We start from the raw sequence: 21,958 nt of genomic DNA, 5'->3' as shown, positions 1-21,958 counted from the left end.
TTTAACTCATCGGTGACCTATATTTTTTATTATTGTTTTCAAATAAGCTGTAAATAAATTAAATAGTAATTGTAAAATTTAAGCCATTTCTGTAATTAGGTTATTTTTTTATTTCGATATTACCTTTATTTCTCCTATTAGTTCAACTGAAAAAATGACATAAACAAAAATGTATGCTTCTTCCGGAGGCAGATTGTGAGCTTAACTGAACGGTGACCCCATTTTTTATTTCATTTTTCTTTTAAGTAAATGATAAAGTTGATTTATGAAAAAATATAGCAAAATCCTTTATTAGAAAAAAAAATGATTTATACCCAGGAGCCCCCAACATTTATATTCTACTGTATTCGAGCTACATTTTCCGGATATAAATTATAACATCGATATCGGCTTTAAAACTATTTTCTTCAATATTTTGTTCTATTTAATGACCTTCGAAAAATTTTATCTTGTAATTAGAACTCGTAGTTTGATTCAAATACAACCTATTGTCTATTTGTTTGTCGAATAATCATAAGTAATGTAAGTATATACTATTCAAAACTGTTCCAAAGCCTTGAATTATCGTATTTATAAGAATTTATTGTGTTTTGAAGAATATTTTAATATTTTAGACGAAAAAGATTTTTTGACATTATGTAAATTTAGAATATGCAACCATAAACTTTCAGTCGAACTTGGAAGATGGTACAATGGGCACAGGACATTTGCGCTTTTTTACCTGTAAAACGATAGGACATTTGCGCTTCAAATACTATGGACATTTGCGCTTTTAATTTTGATTCACCTGTATTAAATTGACCGGACATTTGCGCTTTTTACCTACAGTTGACTACCTGTAATCTTAATGAGAAGTAATCCTTTAATTAATGAATGGCTATTATTTATTTTGAATTTATTGAACCATAAAACTAATTTTTGACTCTTTACATTGAATAATCCGCGAAGCGGATTGTGTAAAATGTGAAGAGTCAAAAATTAGTTTTATGGTTCAATAAAATCAAAATAAATGATAGCCATTCATTATAAATAAATTTCTATCAATAATAAGGCTCAACGAACTTTTTATATTATTTATCTTGACAATAACAACGTGTACACACACTTTTTGGCGTATGAATACACAACGTCAGAGTGGGCGTGTCGCCATCAAAATTGACAACATTGAAAATAAAACTAATAATTTTAACCAATCAGAAGACAGTAAATACACAAAATTTATTTATTACGTAAATAAATTTAACTTATATTTGTCATTAGTTAGTACACATTTCCACAGTCTTGAACAATGATTTTAAAGTTATAGTGACCAGTAAAGAAAAAAAAAGTACATGTCTTGATGGATTTTTATATCGTTTCGACCAAACCCTAAAAAGTGGAGATCTTTCATGAAGATGTACCGTTAAAAATTGTAATGCAAGAATTAAAACGGACAATGGGACTTCTAATATTTTGAGTCAGAAAAAATTATCATAATCATCAACAATGCGACGACAGAAAAATTGAGCGCCATCAGCTAAGAGTGTATGCTAAACAAAAGGCTGCTGACGACCTCACACAGAGACCATCAAAAATCATTCGTGCTTTTTCAAAGAAATTGACATTTTATTTAGATTAAACGCGGAGAGCAGAGAGGACCCCAAAGTAAACTGTCATGCAAAAAGAGATACTCACTTTACTGTTTTCTCAAGATGAATAAAAAAACAGGAAACGGTATCTGAACAAATACAAATGAAGCAAACAATTAATTGGGTACATGTTATTTGTACATATGTTTGCTGGTTGCAGAACGAATCAAGAGTTATTAATAGTGAAGTTGATATCATCTCTTCGTAAATTCCCCTTTTAACGAATGTGACCTACCAAATTAGACTATTTACCGGGTTTGAATTAGATATATATAAAAAAAAAAAGCGCAAATGTCCTATGTAAAAAGCGCAAATGTCCATTTTTAAAAAGCGCAAATGTCCTATGTTTTGAAGCGCAAGTGTCCACAAATAAAAGCGCAAATGTCCTATGAAAAAGCGCAAACGTCCCGTGCCGGGTACAATATAGAAAGGGAAAATAGAAAGTGTAATTTATGTAAGATAGATATTGGAGATGAATTTCATTACATTATTAATTGTTCACATTTTAGAGAAGAGAGAAATAAATTTATAAATCGAAATTTTAGTGTAAGGCCAAACATTATTGTATTTACTGAAATTATGTCGTCTACAAATAGGACAGATCTCATTAATTTATGTAAGTTTATACGAATTATAAACAAGCGAGTGTGTCCTCCTGAATAAGTTCTTTTTGTCTTTGCTGTTGTTGTATATATTGTATATTTATGTTGATGTAGTTAATATATTGTATTATACATGCATGTCTTCTCTGTACCTATGTATTTGGTGATGAGAATAAAGATATATATATATATATATATATAGTACATTTATTTGGGTCAATTACGGGAATTAGCAAATAGCCTATTGTAACGTGAGGGTACCTATTTTGACAGTTTATTAGTTATGATCCAAACAAAAGTGCCCATTCTGTGTTTTTTTTTTGTAGATGTAGGCCTATCATTATTCACTGTATGATTCCATCAATTTAAATTGAATTTATACTAAATCATAAAAAATGGGTTTGGATATATAGACCTCCAAACGGCCTATGATTCTGAAATAAGGAGTACCAAATTGCATCCATGCTTTTAAGGGAATGGTCATTATTTATCAGATGAGGGGGTCGGTTCAAATTTTCACATCAAAAAGTTATAATGACCCCCCCTTTTAGAACGATGTCATAAGTATGACCCCCCCCCCCCCCCCAAAAAAAAAAATCCCTATTGATTAACATTGAGCAACTGAATAGCTCTGAGAAGTATGTGGACAATGAAACTATATGTTATAGAGTAAAGAATTTTTCCTTGTTTGCAGTCATTTTAATTCTTTGATATTGTAGAAAAATTAAAGGCCCTTAATTGAAACATTAAATATTCTTTTTCTTAATTGATAACTTTGTAATAATTTGATAAATTAATAATACCTAATTACAAATGATTTTAGAGTGTAACACCTTAAATTTTTACCATATATATATCTTTATTCTCAATAAACCATCATTTTGACAAGGTATAGAGAAATACACAATATTATGTACAATATTTACAATATATACAATATTCAGTAAATTTACATTTAGTAAAAGACATGTTACAAAAATAATTAAAAGGGTGGCGTCACACTAGATAAAGCCAGGAGTTCACACAGATTTATTTATAATTTTGATAAATTTGCAGAGTTTACTCAACTTAACCTTCCTTTTTGATGACATCAATAATTTATATTTTAAAATATTTGGCTTTGCGTAGCTATACTTTTCAATGTAATTTTTCCTCTCCTGTTCAAAAAATTTGCATTCCAAAATAAAGTGAAATTCATCCCCGAGTTCATTGTTTTTACACAGAGTACAGTTCCTATTTTGTCTGCTGGTGTTTAGCCATCTACCAGCTTCAATGGGTAATTTATGATTAGTCGTTCTAAATCTGCAAAATTCTACAAGATTTTTGTTATCTAAAATATCTAAATAAGCTTCAGAACTAAAACTATCTTTAAATACTTTGTAGTTTATAGCTTTTGGTGATTCTTCTAACAGTAAGTGCCAATTCTGTTCAAATTGATCTTTAAGGTTTCTACTAACTGTAAGACGTAGCCAATTCAAATTAATAAAAGTTTGTGAATTCCAAATATATGTTAAGCCACATTCATTCAAAATATTTTTTATGTTATCTAACCATAAAAATTTATCTCCATTTACAAATGACAATTGAAAACATAAGTTATAGACAACTTTTGACAATTTTGACTCCTTTCCAGAAAGAATTTTACCCCAGAATGATATCATTCTATTTTTTATGTCAATTTCTAGAGGATATCTTCCAAGTTCGCCATATATCATATACGATGGTGTAGAAGATTTTAAATGTAAGAGCAATTTGCAAAATTTTAGGTGGACTTTTTCGATTATTTCATTATTGCTAAAACCCCATACTTCGCACCCATATAATAAAATAGGCTTTATCATCTTATCGAATAATTCTAGTTGCATTTTGATTGAAAGCCCGTGGTTTCTGCCTAATTTTAGAACCTCGTAGAAAGCCTTTGTAGCTTTATTAGCTATGGACTGTTTCGCTTTCTTAAAATTCCCACTTCTAGCTAAGTCTATTCCTAGATAATTAATACTATTCACTATTTCTAATTCTGTTCCCTTCAAATTGAAATGTAGGTTTCTTGGAAGTGTTTCTTTAGAAAATATCATGATTTTACTTTTATCTGCATTTACTTTCAGTTTCCATAAAGTACAGTAATCTTGAAATGAGTCAAGTTGCTTTTGAAGATCTGCAGCTGATTCTGCCATTAGCACAGTATCATCAGCATACAAAATTACAAATAATTTCAAATATGTATTAAGTTTGATTTCAATTTCGTTAGTTATCGTTTGAAGACCATCTAAGTTACAGTTTGATAAATATGACTCGAGGTCGTTCATAGATAAGGCGAAAAGAAATGGTGATAAATTTTCCCCTTGGCGTACCCCGTTACTACACGGGAAAAATTCTGACTTACAATCATTATAAGAAATACAAGACTTTGTACCGTTATACATATTTACAATTATATTATACATGTTACCGTTCATATTATTCACTAGCAACTTGTACCATAGTCCATCCCGCCAAACTTTATCGAAAGCTTTTTCAAAATCAATAAAAGCGCAAAACATTTTTTACTTTTTGTTTTTTAGAATTTCAAAAAAGTTAAAAATTATAAACAAATTATCGATTGTTGAATAGCCCTTACGAAATCCACATTGATTTTCGTTCAAGATAAGAAATTCGTCTGAGAACTTAGTTAATCGCTCACTCAAAATTGCAGTAAAGAGTTTCCCGAGGCAGCTTAAAATTGTAATTGGTCTATAATTTTTTGGGTCCATTTTGTCACCTTTGTTTTTGAAAAACGGTTTAATATTTCCAATCAGCCAACCATCTGGGACAACACCTGTTACAAAAATGATATTAAATAGTTGTTCGTAAATATCTAAGAATATAGTTTCTGTTGACTTGATATATTCATTTACAATAAAATCTTCTCCCGCGGCTTTATTGTTTTTTAGTTTTTTAATACATTTTTTAATCTCGTCTTTTGAAATGTTTTTATTTATACTTTCGTTCAGACGATTAATATCGTAAGGGTCAATGTATGGTATGTTAATGTCTTGCTTGTCATTTGGTTCCTCGTTTAAAGATTTAAAAAAATCAAAAAGTTTTTCCATGGGAATGTCGGGTTGCTCCCGGTTTTTCCCACTTTTTAATAGTTTCCAGAATTCTTGTGAATTATTTGATTTTAAATTTTTAATTTTCTTTGACAAATTTCTTTTGTGATCAAGAATAGCTTGATCCATAACTTTTTTATATCTTTTTTCAGCTTGTTTCAAGTCTTGAAAATTTTGATCTGTTCTACATGTTTTAAATTTTCTTTTACGTTTTCTGAAATTTTGTCTCTCAAAGTGACAGTCGTCATTAAACCATTCTTTTTTCAATTTTCCAAGTTTCTTTTTACCTTTTTTCTTAGAATTCGAAAATTTACATGTCCCGAATGTGGATTTTGCAGATTTACAGAATATTGAACATAAATGGTCAAGTAAGGTATTGATTTTTGTTTTATCAACTGACGAGTACTTTTTACTAAAATCTAGATGTCCACTTTTTACTTCGTCTAATAGTATCTTTAATTCTTCAACTTTGCCTTGTTCAATCTGATCTTTAAATTCATGACATTTTTCATTATCCCATTTCTTAATTTTTTCAGAAAATATTTGACGATTACGATTCTCCCCCGTTTCCTCTACATTTTTCAGGGATAACCCCGACAATGAAATTGCTAGTGCACAATGAACATCTGAATAAAAATGACTAAAATCAAGTATAGAAAAATTTCTAAAATATTTCAATAAACTTGTAGAACTTATACAATAATCTACAATGCTAGCATTCTTACATGTTAACTTTCCTGTCATTCTGTCTTCACCTATTCTTCCATTTATAATAAATAAGTTATTTCCTTTGCAAAAATCTAAAATTTTGTTTCCGTACCTGTTTCTAATAGGGTCTAAACTATTTCTTTTTCGTGGTATATTCAATAAGTCAAGCGTTAAAACATCGTTTTCTACAAAATTCGCCGCATTGTTTCCATGCGTTTCTTTTGAATGTAAAAAATCATCGTCGTTGGCCGTTCGTCCGTTAAAGTCTCCAATTAAGGCTACGAATTTGTAATTTTTTGAGAAATTTGTATACTCGTCCTCAAGTTGACTAAATGCATCATGTGAAGAAAAAGCAGTATATTCAGGGGGTATATATACTATACCTATAACAATATCTTGATCTAAATTTAAGAGGTCAGATGAGACTTTAAACCAAAGCACGTATTTACAATGTGTAGATAATGGTTTTATTTTACTTGCTATTTCTTTTTTGTAGCCAAGAATGATACCCCCAGATCGAGTTTTAGCTATAGCTTTTCTATTTTTCATATGAAATTCATAGCCTGTTAACTTAATTGTGTCAATATCATCAGTTTTAGTTTCTACTAAACAAATTATGTCATTTTTTCTTATTAGTTTTTCAAATTCTTCATATTTTAATCTCTTCTTAATTCCACAACAATTTAGACCTATAATATTTAAAACATTATTATCTTTAGTTTGACATGTATCATTATTATGGTTATTTATATTAATGTTATTAACAGATGGATCATTGTCTTTTTCTGATTCGTCTACACTGATAAATGTATATTCTCCTTGGCATTTCTAATGAGGTGTCCCAGGACTAGACCCTGCACGCTGTCGTTTGTATCGTCCATTCTGTGTATCATTGGATGGAGTCATCAGAACGTCCCTGTATCCAGTGTTCTCTCCGCTACCTTCGCCCTGTATTTCTGTTGGTACTGGTTCTTGGTTTTGCGGAGTGGGGTTTTCTGTATTTGATCTTGGAATAAACAGTTTCCCATCGATATATAACTTGTCTCGAAACATTTTGACAAGTTTTCCGTCCTGTTTTGCCAATTTCATAATGGGATAAAGCCTTTTTCTTTCTTCTTCTATTTCAGCAGGGAACTGTTCCTGTATTCCGAAAGGTTTACCTCGTAACTTGTTCGCATTTTTAAGAACGTGTTCTACGTCACGATGATACAGAAACCGAGCTATTATTGGTCGTGCTCTATTTAGGCTTCTCTTTCCAAATCTATGGACATTTCCAAACTCAATAGGATGTTGTATATCAAGTTCTTCGTACAAGAAGTTCTGCAGCTTTTGTTCACAATTTTCATATTTTGCAAAGGCTAAACCTTTAAAAATCAAATTGTTTTTCATTGACCTACATTGTAGATCTAAGATCGAATCTTTAAGTTTATTAATTTCATTGAGAGGAAGCTCTAGTTGTTCTTTGGGACTTTGTTCTAGATGAGTAATTCTTCCATTGTGGTGAATAACTTTTCTCAAAATTTGTTCGGATCGAGTTTGAATGTCATCAAAAAGGTTGCTTACGCCTTGACAACTCGCCTGACAATCAGCAAGCTGAACGTTTATTTCACTTGTCTTAGTTTCCAAAGTTCTAACTCTTGCGGACACTGACAGCATAGATTGGTGAAGGTCATCTATACGTTTGTCAAGTTTCGTTTCCATTCCTTGGACTCTGGAATCAATGTTAGTTACAACTTTCAGGATCATATTAAGTAGGTCCATATTATTAGGGCCATCTTGTCCAGTCTCAATTATTTTGCGGGTTTCCTCTATAAGTTTACCGGTTTCGTTTAGAGACATATTTACAGAGGTCATAGGTCAAATTTACTATACAGTTCTAATATTATTATGACAATAGTACTATTGTCATTGGCCTAATAATATCAAACTATCAAATTTACTACAAGCTTCTAGTAAGTCTCTCACGATCAAATTATGTAATTATGTAAAAGCTGCATGGAATATTCGATCTTATATTGTCTCATAACTTAATTTATATGTCATTGTATTTTACTATTGTTCTCTGTTGTCTATTCATGTTTTATATTATGTAATATATGTTGTTAATTTTGCCATAGCATGTCTATGCTTTGCAATACAGATTCATTCATTCAACACCTTAAACAGTCCTACATATATATCCTAAAAATTATCTCCTTCAATGTTTTATTCAGTTGTAAATCTTAAGAATTTAAGATAAGTCGGGTTGTAAATTTTAACAATAGTAAACCATAAAATTATCATAAAATGTTTTCTTGTTTTTAATTTTTGGCTACTAATATTCTCAAGAATGTGTTTTTTTGTATTTTTTTTATTTTTATTGTTTTTGAGCATTTTAAGATATACTATTTAACTTTAATCTATGATGTTTATCTTGTCTTTCAGATAATGAATGACTCTGAATTTCCACCTGGTAAGTCTGAAAATGTACACTACAATTAGTGTTTTTTTTTTATTATTAATGTACACATATTTTAGCTTTAAAAAAATGATAGATTTTCAAAATGGAAGTAAATACATGTACAATTCTGTTATCGAAATCATTGTGTCTTAGGCTACAGAGTCCAAATTAAATGACAATAAGTGACTGCGCCGATAACCCAAGTAATGATTTACTGTATGCAAAAAAAATTTGTCCAACTGCATTTTATACAATTTCTATATATTTCATAGAAAAGTAAATGGATTTACTTCTAACTGAATTTTTACATTCATCTATAAAAGAGAGGCGAAAGATGACAAAGGAATAGTCAAGCACATAAGTCGAAAACGAACTGACAATGACAATGACATAAAAAAAAAAACCGGCTAAAAATCAAACAAAAAGATTGAGCTACACAAACCCCATTAAAATCCGAGGGTAATATCAGGTTCTTAGGAAGGGTAAACAGGTCCTACTACACAAACCCCATCAAGATCCGAGGGTAATATCAGGCTCTAAGGAAGGGTAAACGGGTCCTACTACACAAACCCCATCAAAATCCGAGGGTAATATCAGGTTCTTAGGAAGGGTAAACATGTCCTACTACACAAACCCCATCAAGATCCGAGGGTAATATCAGGCTCTAAGGAAGGGTAAATAGATCCTTCCACACAAATAGTACCAGTCTTGTTGCTCATATATAAGTACAAACCTAGTGATGTCCAGTGATGTCCAGTGATGTCCAGTGATGTCCTTTATTTCAAGTTCGATGAGATATATTTGTCAGATGCGTTCCATGTCGTCATCAAATTTCGAATCGTTCGTTGAGAGGAAGTACGATAGTTCCCTTAAACATGTAAAACAAGACTTTTATGTTGGACTTTGTTTTTGATGAAACAATACTGGACCAATCCTTACTATTTGATGATCACCGCCTCCTCGTACAATAAAAAGTGGTCGCCAATGCAGCTGAAATGGCATTAGGCACTATCAACCAAACATACACACCCTCAGTTCGAGAAAATATGAACTCCATTTAGAAAGTTAGCCTCCAAGCAACTCAACAGACTTATGGCAATCGGAAAAACATGTTTTTGTTTTAAATCTTGCCAAAATCACACATCATACTTCTTTGCTTCTCAAAATATTTCTGAAATTTATAAATCTGACCATGACTCACACAAATCCAACGGAAAACTTACACTAGCGTTGTCCTTTTTATACACTGCGCATGGTAGTAGGGGCTATTATTTTTTCTGATTTGTGTGCGTCCGTTCGTTGTTTCGTCCGTCTGTTCATCCGTCTCTTACCGCTTGAAGGTTCAAGTGCTTGGTTACGGTAGTTTTTTTTATACAGGTGTGTTTACATAAAGTTGAAACATAGATATAGGAAGATGTGGTGTGAGTGCCAATGAGACAACTCTCCATCCAAATAACAATTTAAAAATCAAACCATTATAGGTTAAAGTACGGCCTTCAACACGGAGCCTTGGCTCACAACGAACAACAAGCTATAAAGGGCCCCAAAATTACTAGTGTAAAACCATTCAAACGGGAATACACAAGTTTAATAGGATAAAAACTGTTTTGAATATTATACCAAATTACAGTTATGATCCAAATTTCACAGTTTACTAACCTTGAGTCATCTCAGCATATTCACCCCCCCCCCCCCCCCCCCCCCCCCCCCGTCTTTGTAATGAAATTTCGCTGGCAAAATTAAAACTGTTAAACCACTGCTCAAAATGGTCTCTACATATTTTATTTAAGACGAAATTGTATGAAATATAATGGAAAGTACAGCGTGATCGAACAAAGTTATGCAAGTTTAAGTACGCTTTCAACAATTAGACCAATGGCAATTACGGGTTGTTTAACTTGTGTCGTCTTTAATCAGGTTATACAAAAAATATGTGTAACGCCCATAATAAAAAAGATTAAGATGGAAATTTTTGTTTTGCGTCATTCTCAACTGTTTTAAACGTTTTTTTATTCAATATTTCAAACTTAGTTAATTTCAAGGACGAAGAAGTCACTGTACTCAGCGACAATAATGGCAACAGCGTAAATGTGATTGAATATGATGGATACTATCTGGCAAAGAGGGCAATAGAGAAGGGACGTATTCCAGACCCTCGAAGTAATATACCAAATATAATCAAAATGGAAATCAGACCAGACGATGTATTCTTAGTAGCTTACCCAAAAGCAGGTAAGTAGTAAAATTGTTTTTATATGAACACACTAAAACTCGCACATAATTTTTTTTTTTTTTTAAAAGATGTGCCATCACTTCAGGTACGGGAAGCCTTTTATTCTTCAGAAATTGAAAATAGTTTATTTCGTGATAAAAAAGAGTGGTTAGCAAAGCACAACTTCATTTTAACTTATTGATAAATGTGTGTGTGTGTTTTCTTAAAAAAAAACCTGCCTCGTGACTTTTCTAGAAGTTGTAATTTTGGTAAAATTCCTGTACACTAAGCCTAAAGGTGTTGAATAATTGTGTAGCTCTGTTATCATAACAGTAATGGTCTACACACAACAGTTTATCCGTTAGACGAATATGTATAATAAGCGAAATCAAATTTACAGATCTAATATTGTTGGGTTGATGTTAAGACGAGTTGTATATATATATATAAATATAACACAGGCAACTCTGTGTGGGTAAATGTGCGAAAGAAATTATTTCTTTTATTAAGTGGTGTAGCCATGTCATTTATTCACTTGAAAAACATCTGATTCTTCGACCAAAGTAAAAATAGTTTACATTCATTAATTAAGAATTAGTTAATAAAAGGGAGGTTTTCATCGACTTTTAAAATGCCACCCAATTATTTAGTTCGTATGATTTTTTTAAATACTGGACATTGGTATCCTATATAAATGCACTTTTTATTTGTCCCTAAACTGCTAAAAAAATATAAACTATCATTTTGTACAATTCCATTATACTAGTATCACAAAACGAAGATGATCTTATTGGCTGCTTAAATTTGGGTTTTTATGCAAACGTAAACTAAAATATCGTGTATGCAAAAGGTACTGTAAAATATGGCCTGATTATTTCCAGGTACTCGTTGGACTTGGGAAGTTACTCTAGAATATGGCATGATTATTTCTAGGTACTCACTGGACTTGGGAAGTTACTTCTATGTTGATGCAGGACGGCAAAGAACAAAATCTATCAAAAGAAGTAGCAATGCTTCCATTTGTAACACCAGAAAAAATTGATGAGCTCCCCTCACCAAGACTTATGAATAGCCATTGTTATTTTAAGCACCTACCGCAAGAAATACTGAAGAGGAAAAATAAGATTATATTTGTAAACCGTAATCCAAAAGATGTGGCTGTATCGTTCTTTCATCATTGCCAACATGTTGCGGCTTACAAGGGAACATTTAGCCAGTTTTTAGATTTCTTCATGTCAGAAAGAGGTGAGCTTGGTTTTTTATTGTTTCACATACTTTTATCATGTCAGATTGAGACTTGCCGGTCTATGACACTAGTCTAATGGTCGCATCACATTTGCGCTCATTTGGAGTTTAAAAAAAAATCTTATGTTTGGCCCATTCTTTTACAGGTTACACATGTAAATACAAAAAGACAAGTCATAAAAAATAATTCGCTAGTTATCAATGTTGTTCATATATATTATTTTAAATCATGTGATTTTCATATTGAAATCTAAAAATACCCATATATAGTCACCATGAGAGTCAATAATCCAAAATGTAATAACTCAAAAATACTGAACTCCGAGGAAAATTCAAAAAGGAAATTCTCAATTTTTTTGCGAATTCTGATGAGCGAAAAATATTCGGTTATCTAAATTTTGCCGAGTCTGTGACTTTTGTCTCGGAAAATTCGACATAGGGATGGCGGTGTGCTGTGAAGGCGTTATATTTTAGAAAACTGAAGACCTGATTGCTTCATACTTTGTATAGATGCATGGTGTTATATGCCTTCAAGGCCTGATTGCTTCATACTTTGTATAGATGCATGGTGTTTTATGTCTTCAAGGTCTGATTGCTTCATACTTTGTATAGATGCATGGTGTTTTATGCCTTCAAGGCCTGATTGCTTCATACTTTGTATAGATGCATGGTGTTTAATGCCTTCAAGGCCTGATTGCTTCATACTTTATATAGATGCATGGTGTTTTATGTCTTCAAGGTCTGATTGCTTCATACTTTGTATAGAGGCATGGTGTTTTATGCCTTCAAGGCCTGATTGCTTCATACTTTGTATAGAGGCATGGTGTTTTATGCCTTCAAGGCCTGATTGCTCCATCATACTTTGTAAAGATGCATGGTGTTTTATGCCTTCGACGTCTGATTGCTTCATACTTTATATATATTTGGCTTTATAAATATTTTGATATGAGCGTCACTGATGAGTCTTATGTGGACGAAACGCCCTTCTGGCGTACTAAATTATAATCCTGGTGTTTTATGCCTTCAAGGTCTGATTGCTTCATACTTTGTATAGATGCATGGTGTTTTATGTCTTCAAGACCTGATTGCTTCATACTTTGTATAGAGGCATGGTGTTTTATGCCTTCAAGGCCAGCTTCATACTTTGTATAGATGCATGGTGTTTAATGCCTTCAAGTCCTGCTTCTTTCTTTGTATAGATGCATGGTGTTTTATGCCTTCAAGGCCTGATTGCTTCATACTTTGTATAGATGCATGGTGTTTTATGCCTTCAAGGCCTGATTGCTCCATACTTTGTATAGAGGCATGGTGTTTTATGCCTTCAAGGCCTGATTACTTCATACTTTGTATAGAGGCATGGTGTTTTATGCCTTCAAGGCCTGATTACTTCATACTTTGTATAGAGGCATGGTGTTTTATGCCTTCAAGGCCTGATTGCTTCATACTTTGTATAGAGGCATGGTGTTTTATGCCTTCAAGGCCTGATTCATACTTTGTATAGAGGCATGGTGTTTTATGCCTTCAAAGCCTGCTTCATACTTTGTATAGAGGCATGGTGTTTTATGCCTTCAAGGCCTGCTTCATACTTTGTATAGATGCATGGTGTTTTATGCCTTCAAGGCCTGATTGCTTCATACTTTATATAGATGCATGGTGTTTTATGTCTTCAAGGTCTGATTGCTTCATACTTTGTATAGATGCATGGTGTTTTATGTCTTCAAGGTCTGATTGCTTCATACTTTGTATAGAGGCATGGTGTTTAATGCCTTCAAGGCCTGCTTCATACTTTGTATAGATGCATGGTGTTTTATGCCTTCAAGGCCTGATTGCTTCATACTTTGTATAGATGCATGGTGTTTTATGCCTTCAAGGCCTGATTACTTCATACTTTGTATAGAGGCATGGTGTTTTATGCCTTCAAGGCCTGATTACTTCATACTTTGTATAGAGGCATGGTGTTTTATGCCTTCAAGGCCTGATTGCTTCATACTTTGTATAGAGGCATGGTGTTTTATGCCTTCAAGGCCTGATTGCTCCATCATACTTTGTAAAGATGCATGGTGTTTTATGCCTTCGACGTCTGATTGCTTCATACTTTATATATATTTGGCTTTATAAATATTTTGATATGAGCGTCACTGATGAGTCTTATGTGGACGAAACGCGCTTCTGGCGTACTAAATTATAATCCTGGTGTTTTATGCCTTCAAGGTCTGATTGCTTCATACTTTGTATAGATGCATGGTGTTTTATGTCTTCAAGACCTGATTGCTTCATACTTTGTATAGAGGCATGGTGTTTTATGCCTTCAAGGCCAGCTTCATACTTTGTATAGATGCATGGTGTTTAATGCCTTCAAGTCCTGCTTCTTTCTTTGTATAGATGCATGGTGTTTTATGCCTTCAAGGCCTGATTGCTTCATACTTTGTATAGATGCATGGTGTTTTATGCCTTCAAGGCCTGATTGCTCCATACTTTGTATAGAGGCATGGTGTTTTATGCCTTCAAGGCCTGATTACTTCATACTTTGTATAGAGGCATGGTGTTTTATGCCTTCAAGGCCTGATTACTTCATACTTTGTATAGAGGCATGGTGTTTTATGCCTTCAAGGCCTGATTGCTTCATACTTTGTATAGAGGCATGGTGTTTTATGCCTTCAAGGCCTGATTCATACTTTGTATAGAGGCATGGTGTTTTATGCCTTCAAAGCCTGCTTCATACTTTGTATAGAGGCATGGTGTTTTATGCCTTCAAGGCCTGCTTCATACTTTGTATAGATGCATGGTGTTTTATGCCTTCAAGGCCTGATTGCTTCATACTTTATATAGATGCATGGTGTTTTATGTCTTCAAGGTCTGATTGCTTCATACTTTGTATAGATGCATGGTGTTTTATGTCTTCAAGGTCTGATTGCTTCATACTTTGTATAGAGGCATGGTGTTTAATGCCTTCAAGGCCTGCTTCATACTTTGTATAGATGCATGGTGTTTTATGCCTTCAAGGCCTGATTGCTTCATACTTTGTATAGATGCATGGTGTTTTATGCCTTCAAGGCCTGATTACTTCATACTTTGTATAGAGGCATGGTGTTTTATGCCTTCAAGGCCTGATTACTTCATACTTTGTATAGAGGCATGGTGTTTTATGCCTTCAAGGCCTGATTGCTTCATACTTTGTATAGAGGCATGGTGTTTAATGCCTTCAAGGCCTGATTCATACTTTGTATAGAGGCATGGTGTTTTATGCCTTCAAGGCCTGCTTCATACTTTGTATAGAGGCATGGTGTTTTATGCCTTCAAGGCCTGCTTCATACTTTGTATAGATGCATGGTGTTTTATGCCTTCAAGGCCTGATTGCTTCATACTTTGTATAGATGCATGGTGTTTTATGCCTTCAAGGCCTGATTGCTTCATACTTTGTATAGATGCATGGTGTTTTATGCCTTCAAGGCCTGGTTGCTTCATACTTTGTATAGATGCATGGTGTTTTATGCCTTCAAGGCCTGATTGCTGCATCATACTTTGTAAAGAGGCATGGTGTTTTATGCCTTCAAGGCCTGATTGCTTCATACTTTGTATAGTTGCATGGTGTTTTATGCCTTCAAGGCCTGATTGCTTCATACTTTATATAGATGCATGGTGTTTTATGCCTTCAAGGCCTGGTTGCTTCATACTTTGTATAGATGCATGGTGTTTTATGCCTTCAAGGCCTGATTGCTGCATCATAATTTGTAAAGAGGCATGGTGTTTTATGCCTTCAAGGCCTGATTGCTTCATACTTTGTATAGTTGCATGGTGTTTTATGCCTTCAAGGTCTGATTGCTCCATCATACTTTGTATAGATGCATGGTGTTTTATGCCTTCAATGCCTGATTGCTTCATACTTTGTATAGATGCATGGTGTTTTATGCCTTCAAGGCCTGATTGCTTCATACTTTGTATAGATGCATGGTGTTTTATGCCTTCAAGGCCTGATTGCTTCATACTTTGTATAGATGCATGGTGTTTTATGCCTTTAAGGCCTGATTGCTTCATACTTTGTAAAGATGCATGGTGTTTTATGCCTTCAAGGCCTGCTTCATACTTTGTATAGAGGCATGATGTTTTATGCCTTCAAGGCCAGCTTCATACTTTGTATAGATGCATGGTGTTTTATGCCTTCAAGGCCTGCTTCATACTTTGTATAGATGCATGGTGTTTTATGCCTTCAAGGCCTGCTTCATACTTTGTATAGAGGCATGTTGTTTTATGCCTTTAAGGCCTGAGTGCTTCATACTTTGTATAGAGGCATGGTGTTTAATGCCTTCAAGGCCTGCTTCATACTTTGTATAGATGCATGGTTCTTTATGCCTTCAATGCCTGATTGCTTCATACTTTGTATAGATGCATGGTGTTTTATGCCTTCAAGGCCTGATTGCTTCATACTTTGTATAGAGGCATGGTGTTTTATGCCTTCAAGGCCTGATTGCTTCATACTTTGTATAGAGGCATGGTGTTTTTTGCCTTCAAGGCCTGCTTCATACTTTGTATAGATGCATGGTGTTTTATGCCTTCAAGGCCTGATTGCTTCATACTTTGTATAGATGCATGGTGTTTTATGCCTTCAAGGCCTGATTGCTTCATACTTTGTATAGATGCATGGTGTTTTATGCCTTCAATGCCTGGTTGCTTCATACTTTGTATAGATGCATGGTGTTTTATGCCTTCAAGGCCTGATTGCTGCATCATACTTTGTAAAGAGGCATGGTGTTTTAGGCCTTCAAGGCCTGATTGCTTCATACTTTGTATAGTTGCATGGTGTTTTATGCCTTCAAGGTCTGATTGCTCCATCATACATTGTAAAGATGCATGGTTTTTTATGTCATATTTACATTGTTCTTGGCTTTATTTTCATTACAGATTTTATCTGACCTCGACCTCATTATATGGATTGGTGCTTTATTGTGTTAATCTAAAAAAAATATGCAATATGTCAACTATATTTGTGATTGAAAATATTTTTAGTTATACATGTCTGTCTGGCAGGTTTATTTTTTCCATCACATAATTGTCGAGGTTCATAGCTCAGTGTTCATCTGACCTTGGCAGTATTTCATGATTCATTATATTAGTCAATGTTTAGGTTTCTTGGTTTCTAAGAATTTAACGCAATAGATCCTCCATATTGTGGTTTATTAAATGATTTTATGTTGTATACTTTTAGTATGTATTTTTGGTTTTGGTTTGTCCTACCATGTGAGTTACAATATGTCCCAAGTAGACATTGTCATTGTAATAAATAGAATGGTGTGTTGGTTTGTTGTATACTAACACCCCAGGAAGTGTGCGTTTAAGACCCACAATATACACTGAAATTGAATGCAATGATAGAACTCAAAGCAACTTATAATATAAGCATACATAATAAACCAATCAGAACTAGTCCTAACTTTTGTTAGGTTAAGACTAAAAGGATGTATGAATTTGTGTAGCTGCGCATTGTGAAGGGCAATCTCAAACCATTCATGGTAATACGTTAGAAAATAGCATAATATAATTGAATAGAGGTCAAAGAGAACATTAGCAGTCCGGCATACCACATTTTCCTATAACTATATATGCAATTACTGGCTTTTTTCAGTTTATCACTCCGCTTGGTACAAATTCATGTTGGACTGGGAAAGGGTATTCAAACAACACCCAGAGCTTCCAGTATTGTATGTCAACTACGAAGATTTACACAAAGTAAATAGTATATAAATATAGCGAATCATTACTTGTATGATAATACTATTATAAATGTTCAAAAAAGATGCCATTTACACACCAGGGTCATTTTTAAAAAAACCTATTCATCTTATTTTTTTCTTATTCAAAATGTTTATTACGCATCTGGCGTAAATATAAAATTTCAATCCTGGTATCTACGATGAGTCTATTCACAACCACTAGGTCGATGCCACTGCTGGAGGAGATTTATTTCCTAGAAGGTATCGCCAGCCCGGTAGTCAGCACTTCTGTTTTGACTTGAGTTATCATTGATCATTATAAATTATATGTTAACAAAACTTTACATTTTTGAAATACTTAGGCTTTTCAACCTCAAGAACAGATTTATCTTAGCTGTATTTGACAAAACTCTTAGGAATTTTTGGTTGTTAATGATCTTTACTAACTCCATACTTTTTGGGGCCTTTATAACACTTTCTGATTCGAGCGTCACTGAAAAGTCTTTTGTAGACGAAACGCGCGTCTGGCGTAAATATAAAATTTCAATCCCGGTATCTATGATGATTTTATTTACAGCAACAGCCCTGTATATTTTTTTGTTTTAAAACAATTATACATCATTCGAATTTTAATCTATTTAATTCCACGAAAAAGTAACATGTATTCACTTGCTTATCCCATGTTCAATGTAGCACAATGTATTTCTCCAAACCTTGATGGTATTATGTATCTTTTATGATTGCGAGACAAAATCTGGCCATTCGTAGTTCGAAAAAACAACTTATATTTTTTCTATGTGAAGTTCGGTCTGACTCTCAATATCCCAAGCCAGTCCGGCAAATGACGTCAGACGTCAGGTAGATCTCTACTAGCTCTATTACTATAGCAGATGCACCATAAAATGGCCCTGACGTATGTATTTTGAGCCTGGTCCGAATTTGAAGGCATATTGTATGTGTTGACGAGTTAATCTCAGAGCTGCTATGAACATGCATTTAATTCAGAATTATTATTACAGGAGCCAATGAGAGAAATTGATCGAATAGCTACCTTTTTAGGTGTTCGAAAGTCTGAAGAGTTTTACAGAGAAATATCGAAAAAATGTTCTTTTTCTGAACTTAAACAGTCATATAAAAAACGGAACAACATGGAATTTATGTTTAGAAAAGGTGAGCATATTGTGATGAGGAACTTACGAAATGGCTGGGTATTAGTTTGTTCAAAAACATTTTTAACCTGCCGCATTTTTGCGCCTGTCCAAAGTCGGGAACCATAAGGCATTTGTAAGTCTTGTCTGTTTTAGTTCACTTTCGACGAAGTCGAAGGGAACTCTATGTTTGCACTCCGTCCGTCTGTCTGTCTGCCATTCCGCCAATCCGCCAAATCAATTTTCCGGACTTTTTTCTTCGTCCTTTAAGATATTGATTTGATATGTAGTGTATTGATTAATCAGTACAAGTTAAATTTCGAGATCCTATTTTGTTCCGGTATGACGATTTTGTGTCGATTTACCTGTTCATTGCCAGCTTAGTAAAATGATCAATTTTTTAAAACTGTCGCCACAAAGTGACCACTTAACAGCAAGTGTTGCTTTAAAATATAATTTGTTCTCATTATCATTGACCCTTCTGTATGCTTTCAGAGACATACGGGCGATATGATGGAGGATGATTTTTTCTCATTATCATTGACCCTTCTGTATGCGTTCAGAGACATACGGGCGATATGATGGAGGATGATTTTTTCTCATTATCATTGACCCTTCTGTATGCATTTAGAGATATAAGGGCGATATGATGGAGGATGATTTGTTCTCATTATCATTGACCCTTCTGTATGTCTTCAGAGACATATGGGCGATATGAAGGATGATGAATTTGTTCTCATTATCATTGACCCTTCTGTATGCCTACAGAGACATATGGGCGATATGATGGATGATGATGTTTTCTCATTATCATTGACCCTTCTGTATGCATTTAGAGATATAAGGGCGATATGATGGAGGATGATTTGTTCTTATTATCATTGACCCTTCTGTATGCCTTCAGAGACATATGGGCGATATGATGGATGATGATTTGTTCTCATTATCATTAACCCTTCTGTATGCCTACAGAGACATACGGGCGATATGATGGATGATGAATTTGTTCTCATTATCATTGACCCTTCTGTATGCATTCAGAGACTTATGGGCGATATGATGGAGGATGATTTTTTCTCATTATCATTGACCCTTCTGTATGCATTCAGAGAGATATGGGCGATATGAAGGATGATGAATTTGTTCTCATTATCATTGACCCTTCTGTATGCATTCAGAGACATAAGGGCGATATGATGGATGATGAATTTGTTCTCATTATCATTGACCCTTCCGTATGCCTACAGAGACATATGGGCTATATGATGGATGATGAATTTGTTCTCATTATCATTGACCCTTCTGTATGCATTCAGAGACATAAGGGCGATATGATGGATGATGAATTTGTTCTCATTATCATTGACCCTTCCGTATGCCTACAGAGACATATGGGCTATATGATGGATGATGAATTTGTTCTCATTATCATTGACCCTTCTGTATGCATTAAGAGACATGCGGGCGATATGATGGAGGATGATTTGTTCTCATTATCATTGACCCTTCTGTATGCATTCAGAGACATACGGGCGATATGATGGATGACTAATTGGTTCTCATTATCATTGACTATTCTGTATGCCTACAGAGACATATGGGCGATATGTTGGATGATGATCTGTTCTCATTACAAATTGCTATAATAGTTTGAGCACCACTAAAATGGTCCAATTAAATGAAGGAGTGCTTCTTAATGTTCCGATGTCTTCAATTTTAGATAATAATTTTATAACTCGCCGTTATAAAGTCAACTTTAGAATTCACAAAATCATAAAAATGTAATTAGCAGCAATTATTATGAGTGTATTTTTCAATACTTCCTTTCAGTGTGTCAGTTTGAACAGAAACTTCTTTCAAGATCTACCATTTGTGCCAAATACTATTTTTCCGAGGAATCCTTTGTGCCAATTTACAACATATTGTTATATTTACCTTACTTTATTATCCTTCATAAATTGTGGTAGATAAGATTATGCTTAATCGTTAAACTGACCCTGTACAACGTGATGTAGATAACATAGCATCATATAAAAGATTTATTTTTGTATTTCAGGAGCTGTTGGTGACTGGAAGAACTGGTTTACTGTAACAGACAACGAAAGATTTGACAATTATTTAAAAGAAAAAATACCAAATCCTTTTGTGAAATTTACATTCTGTATATAATTCTAATGTTTATAACAAGTACAATTACACTTTTTACGTTAGGAATTTTTAGGTAATAAAGTAACATAAATATAATGAGAACTATCAATTATTAAAGAACCAAATTACTTAAAAGTAAGCTGTGAAAGGTCACCGTACGGCCTTCAATAGTGAGTAAAACGCATTTATTTAAATAAGTATAAAATATCATCCACTTAGAATGAAATGGGGGTAATATGCTGGACTATACTTTAAATGTTGACAAAAGGACTAAAACAGCCAACACTATCTATAAAGTCGATCAGACAGGATAGTGAACGTTACAATCTCAGTGTTATGTAAATGTAATTATTCATAAGGTTAAAATGTAGAATAAAAAATTTGCCATTAACCAGAAACTTTCTTGTCTTTTTTAAGAACTTTCCACTACAATTTCTCATGACAATCACAATGAATACTATTGTTACGAATTTACAGTTTAAAAAGGTTATAATATTACTACAGTTATATATTTTCCGAAACCTCTATGAATTTCAAATTTGATCTTTTTATCATTGAACACCAATAAAACAAATTTTCAAGGTTTATTTACACAAAAAAAACCAATCTGCATCTGTATTGTATATCTTCTGCCAATCTAGGCACACCTCCACAACTTGGTTAGAAGTAAAAAGTCAACTATCCACCGATATATAAAAAAAACGGTCACACTATTGAATTATTAACAGTTTTATCGCAATTCTCCACCAATAAAACACATTTTCAAGGTTTATTTACACACAAAAAAACCAAGAGTTTCATCTACTATAAAGTCTAAATGTCATCTAAGCAGACTGTCTCTTATCTGCTATAAACTGAGAATCGCGGGGATTTTCAAAAAGTTAAGATATTTATACTTATTTAAAAAAAAAACTAGATGAGATAATTTATACTATTTAAGAATTAAAAAAATAAGGGAAACTTGAAATATGGCAGTGCTGAAATGATGCGTTGGTGACTTCAAGCAATATACTTTCAAGTTTTTCACCGC

General features: G+C 33.5%; 1 protein-coding gene across 2 annotated transcripts; it reads left to right on the top strand.

The window, feature by feature from the left end:
* Positions 1–400: 400 nt before the first annotated feature.
* On the top strand, positions 401–21,319 carry LOC134683311 (sulfotransferase 1A1-like). Of its 2 annotated transcripts, none has more exons than XM_063542514.1 (7): positions 401–522; positions 8,452–8,479; positions 10,510–10,699; positions 11,613–11,924; positions 17,545–17,648; positions 18,652–18,802; positions 20,837–21,319. In XM_063542514.1, the coding sequence occupies exons 2-7, from the start codon at positions 8,459–8,461 to the stop codon at positions 20,947–20,949; spliced, it is 891 nt and encodes a 296-aa protein (XP_063398584.1). In that variant the 5' UTR covers positions 401–522; positions 8,452–8,458; the 3' UTR covers positions 20,950–21,319. The 2 variants fall into 2 exon arrangements, with proteins under 2 accessions (XP_063398584.1, XP_063398583.1); XM_063542513.1 differs by having other exon boundaries at positions 10,499–10,699.
* The last annotated feature ends 639 nt before the right edge of the window (positions 21,320–21,958 follow it).

Source organism: Mytilus trossulus, chromosome 9 (genome assembly GCF_036588685.1).
Source record: "Mytilus trossulus isolate FHL-02 chromosome 9, PNRI_Mtr1.1.1.hap1, whole genome shotgun sequence".
In the NCBI taxonomy this organism is placed as follows: Eukaryota; Metazoa; Mollusca; class Bivalvia; order Mytilida; family Mytilidae; genus Mytilus; species Mytilus trossulus.
The sequence above is the reverse complement of the archived record's forward strand: the minus strand, read 5'-3'. Positions and strand labels throughout refer to the sequence as shown.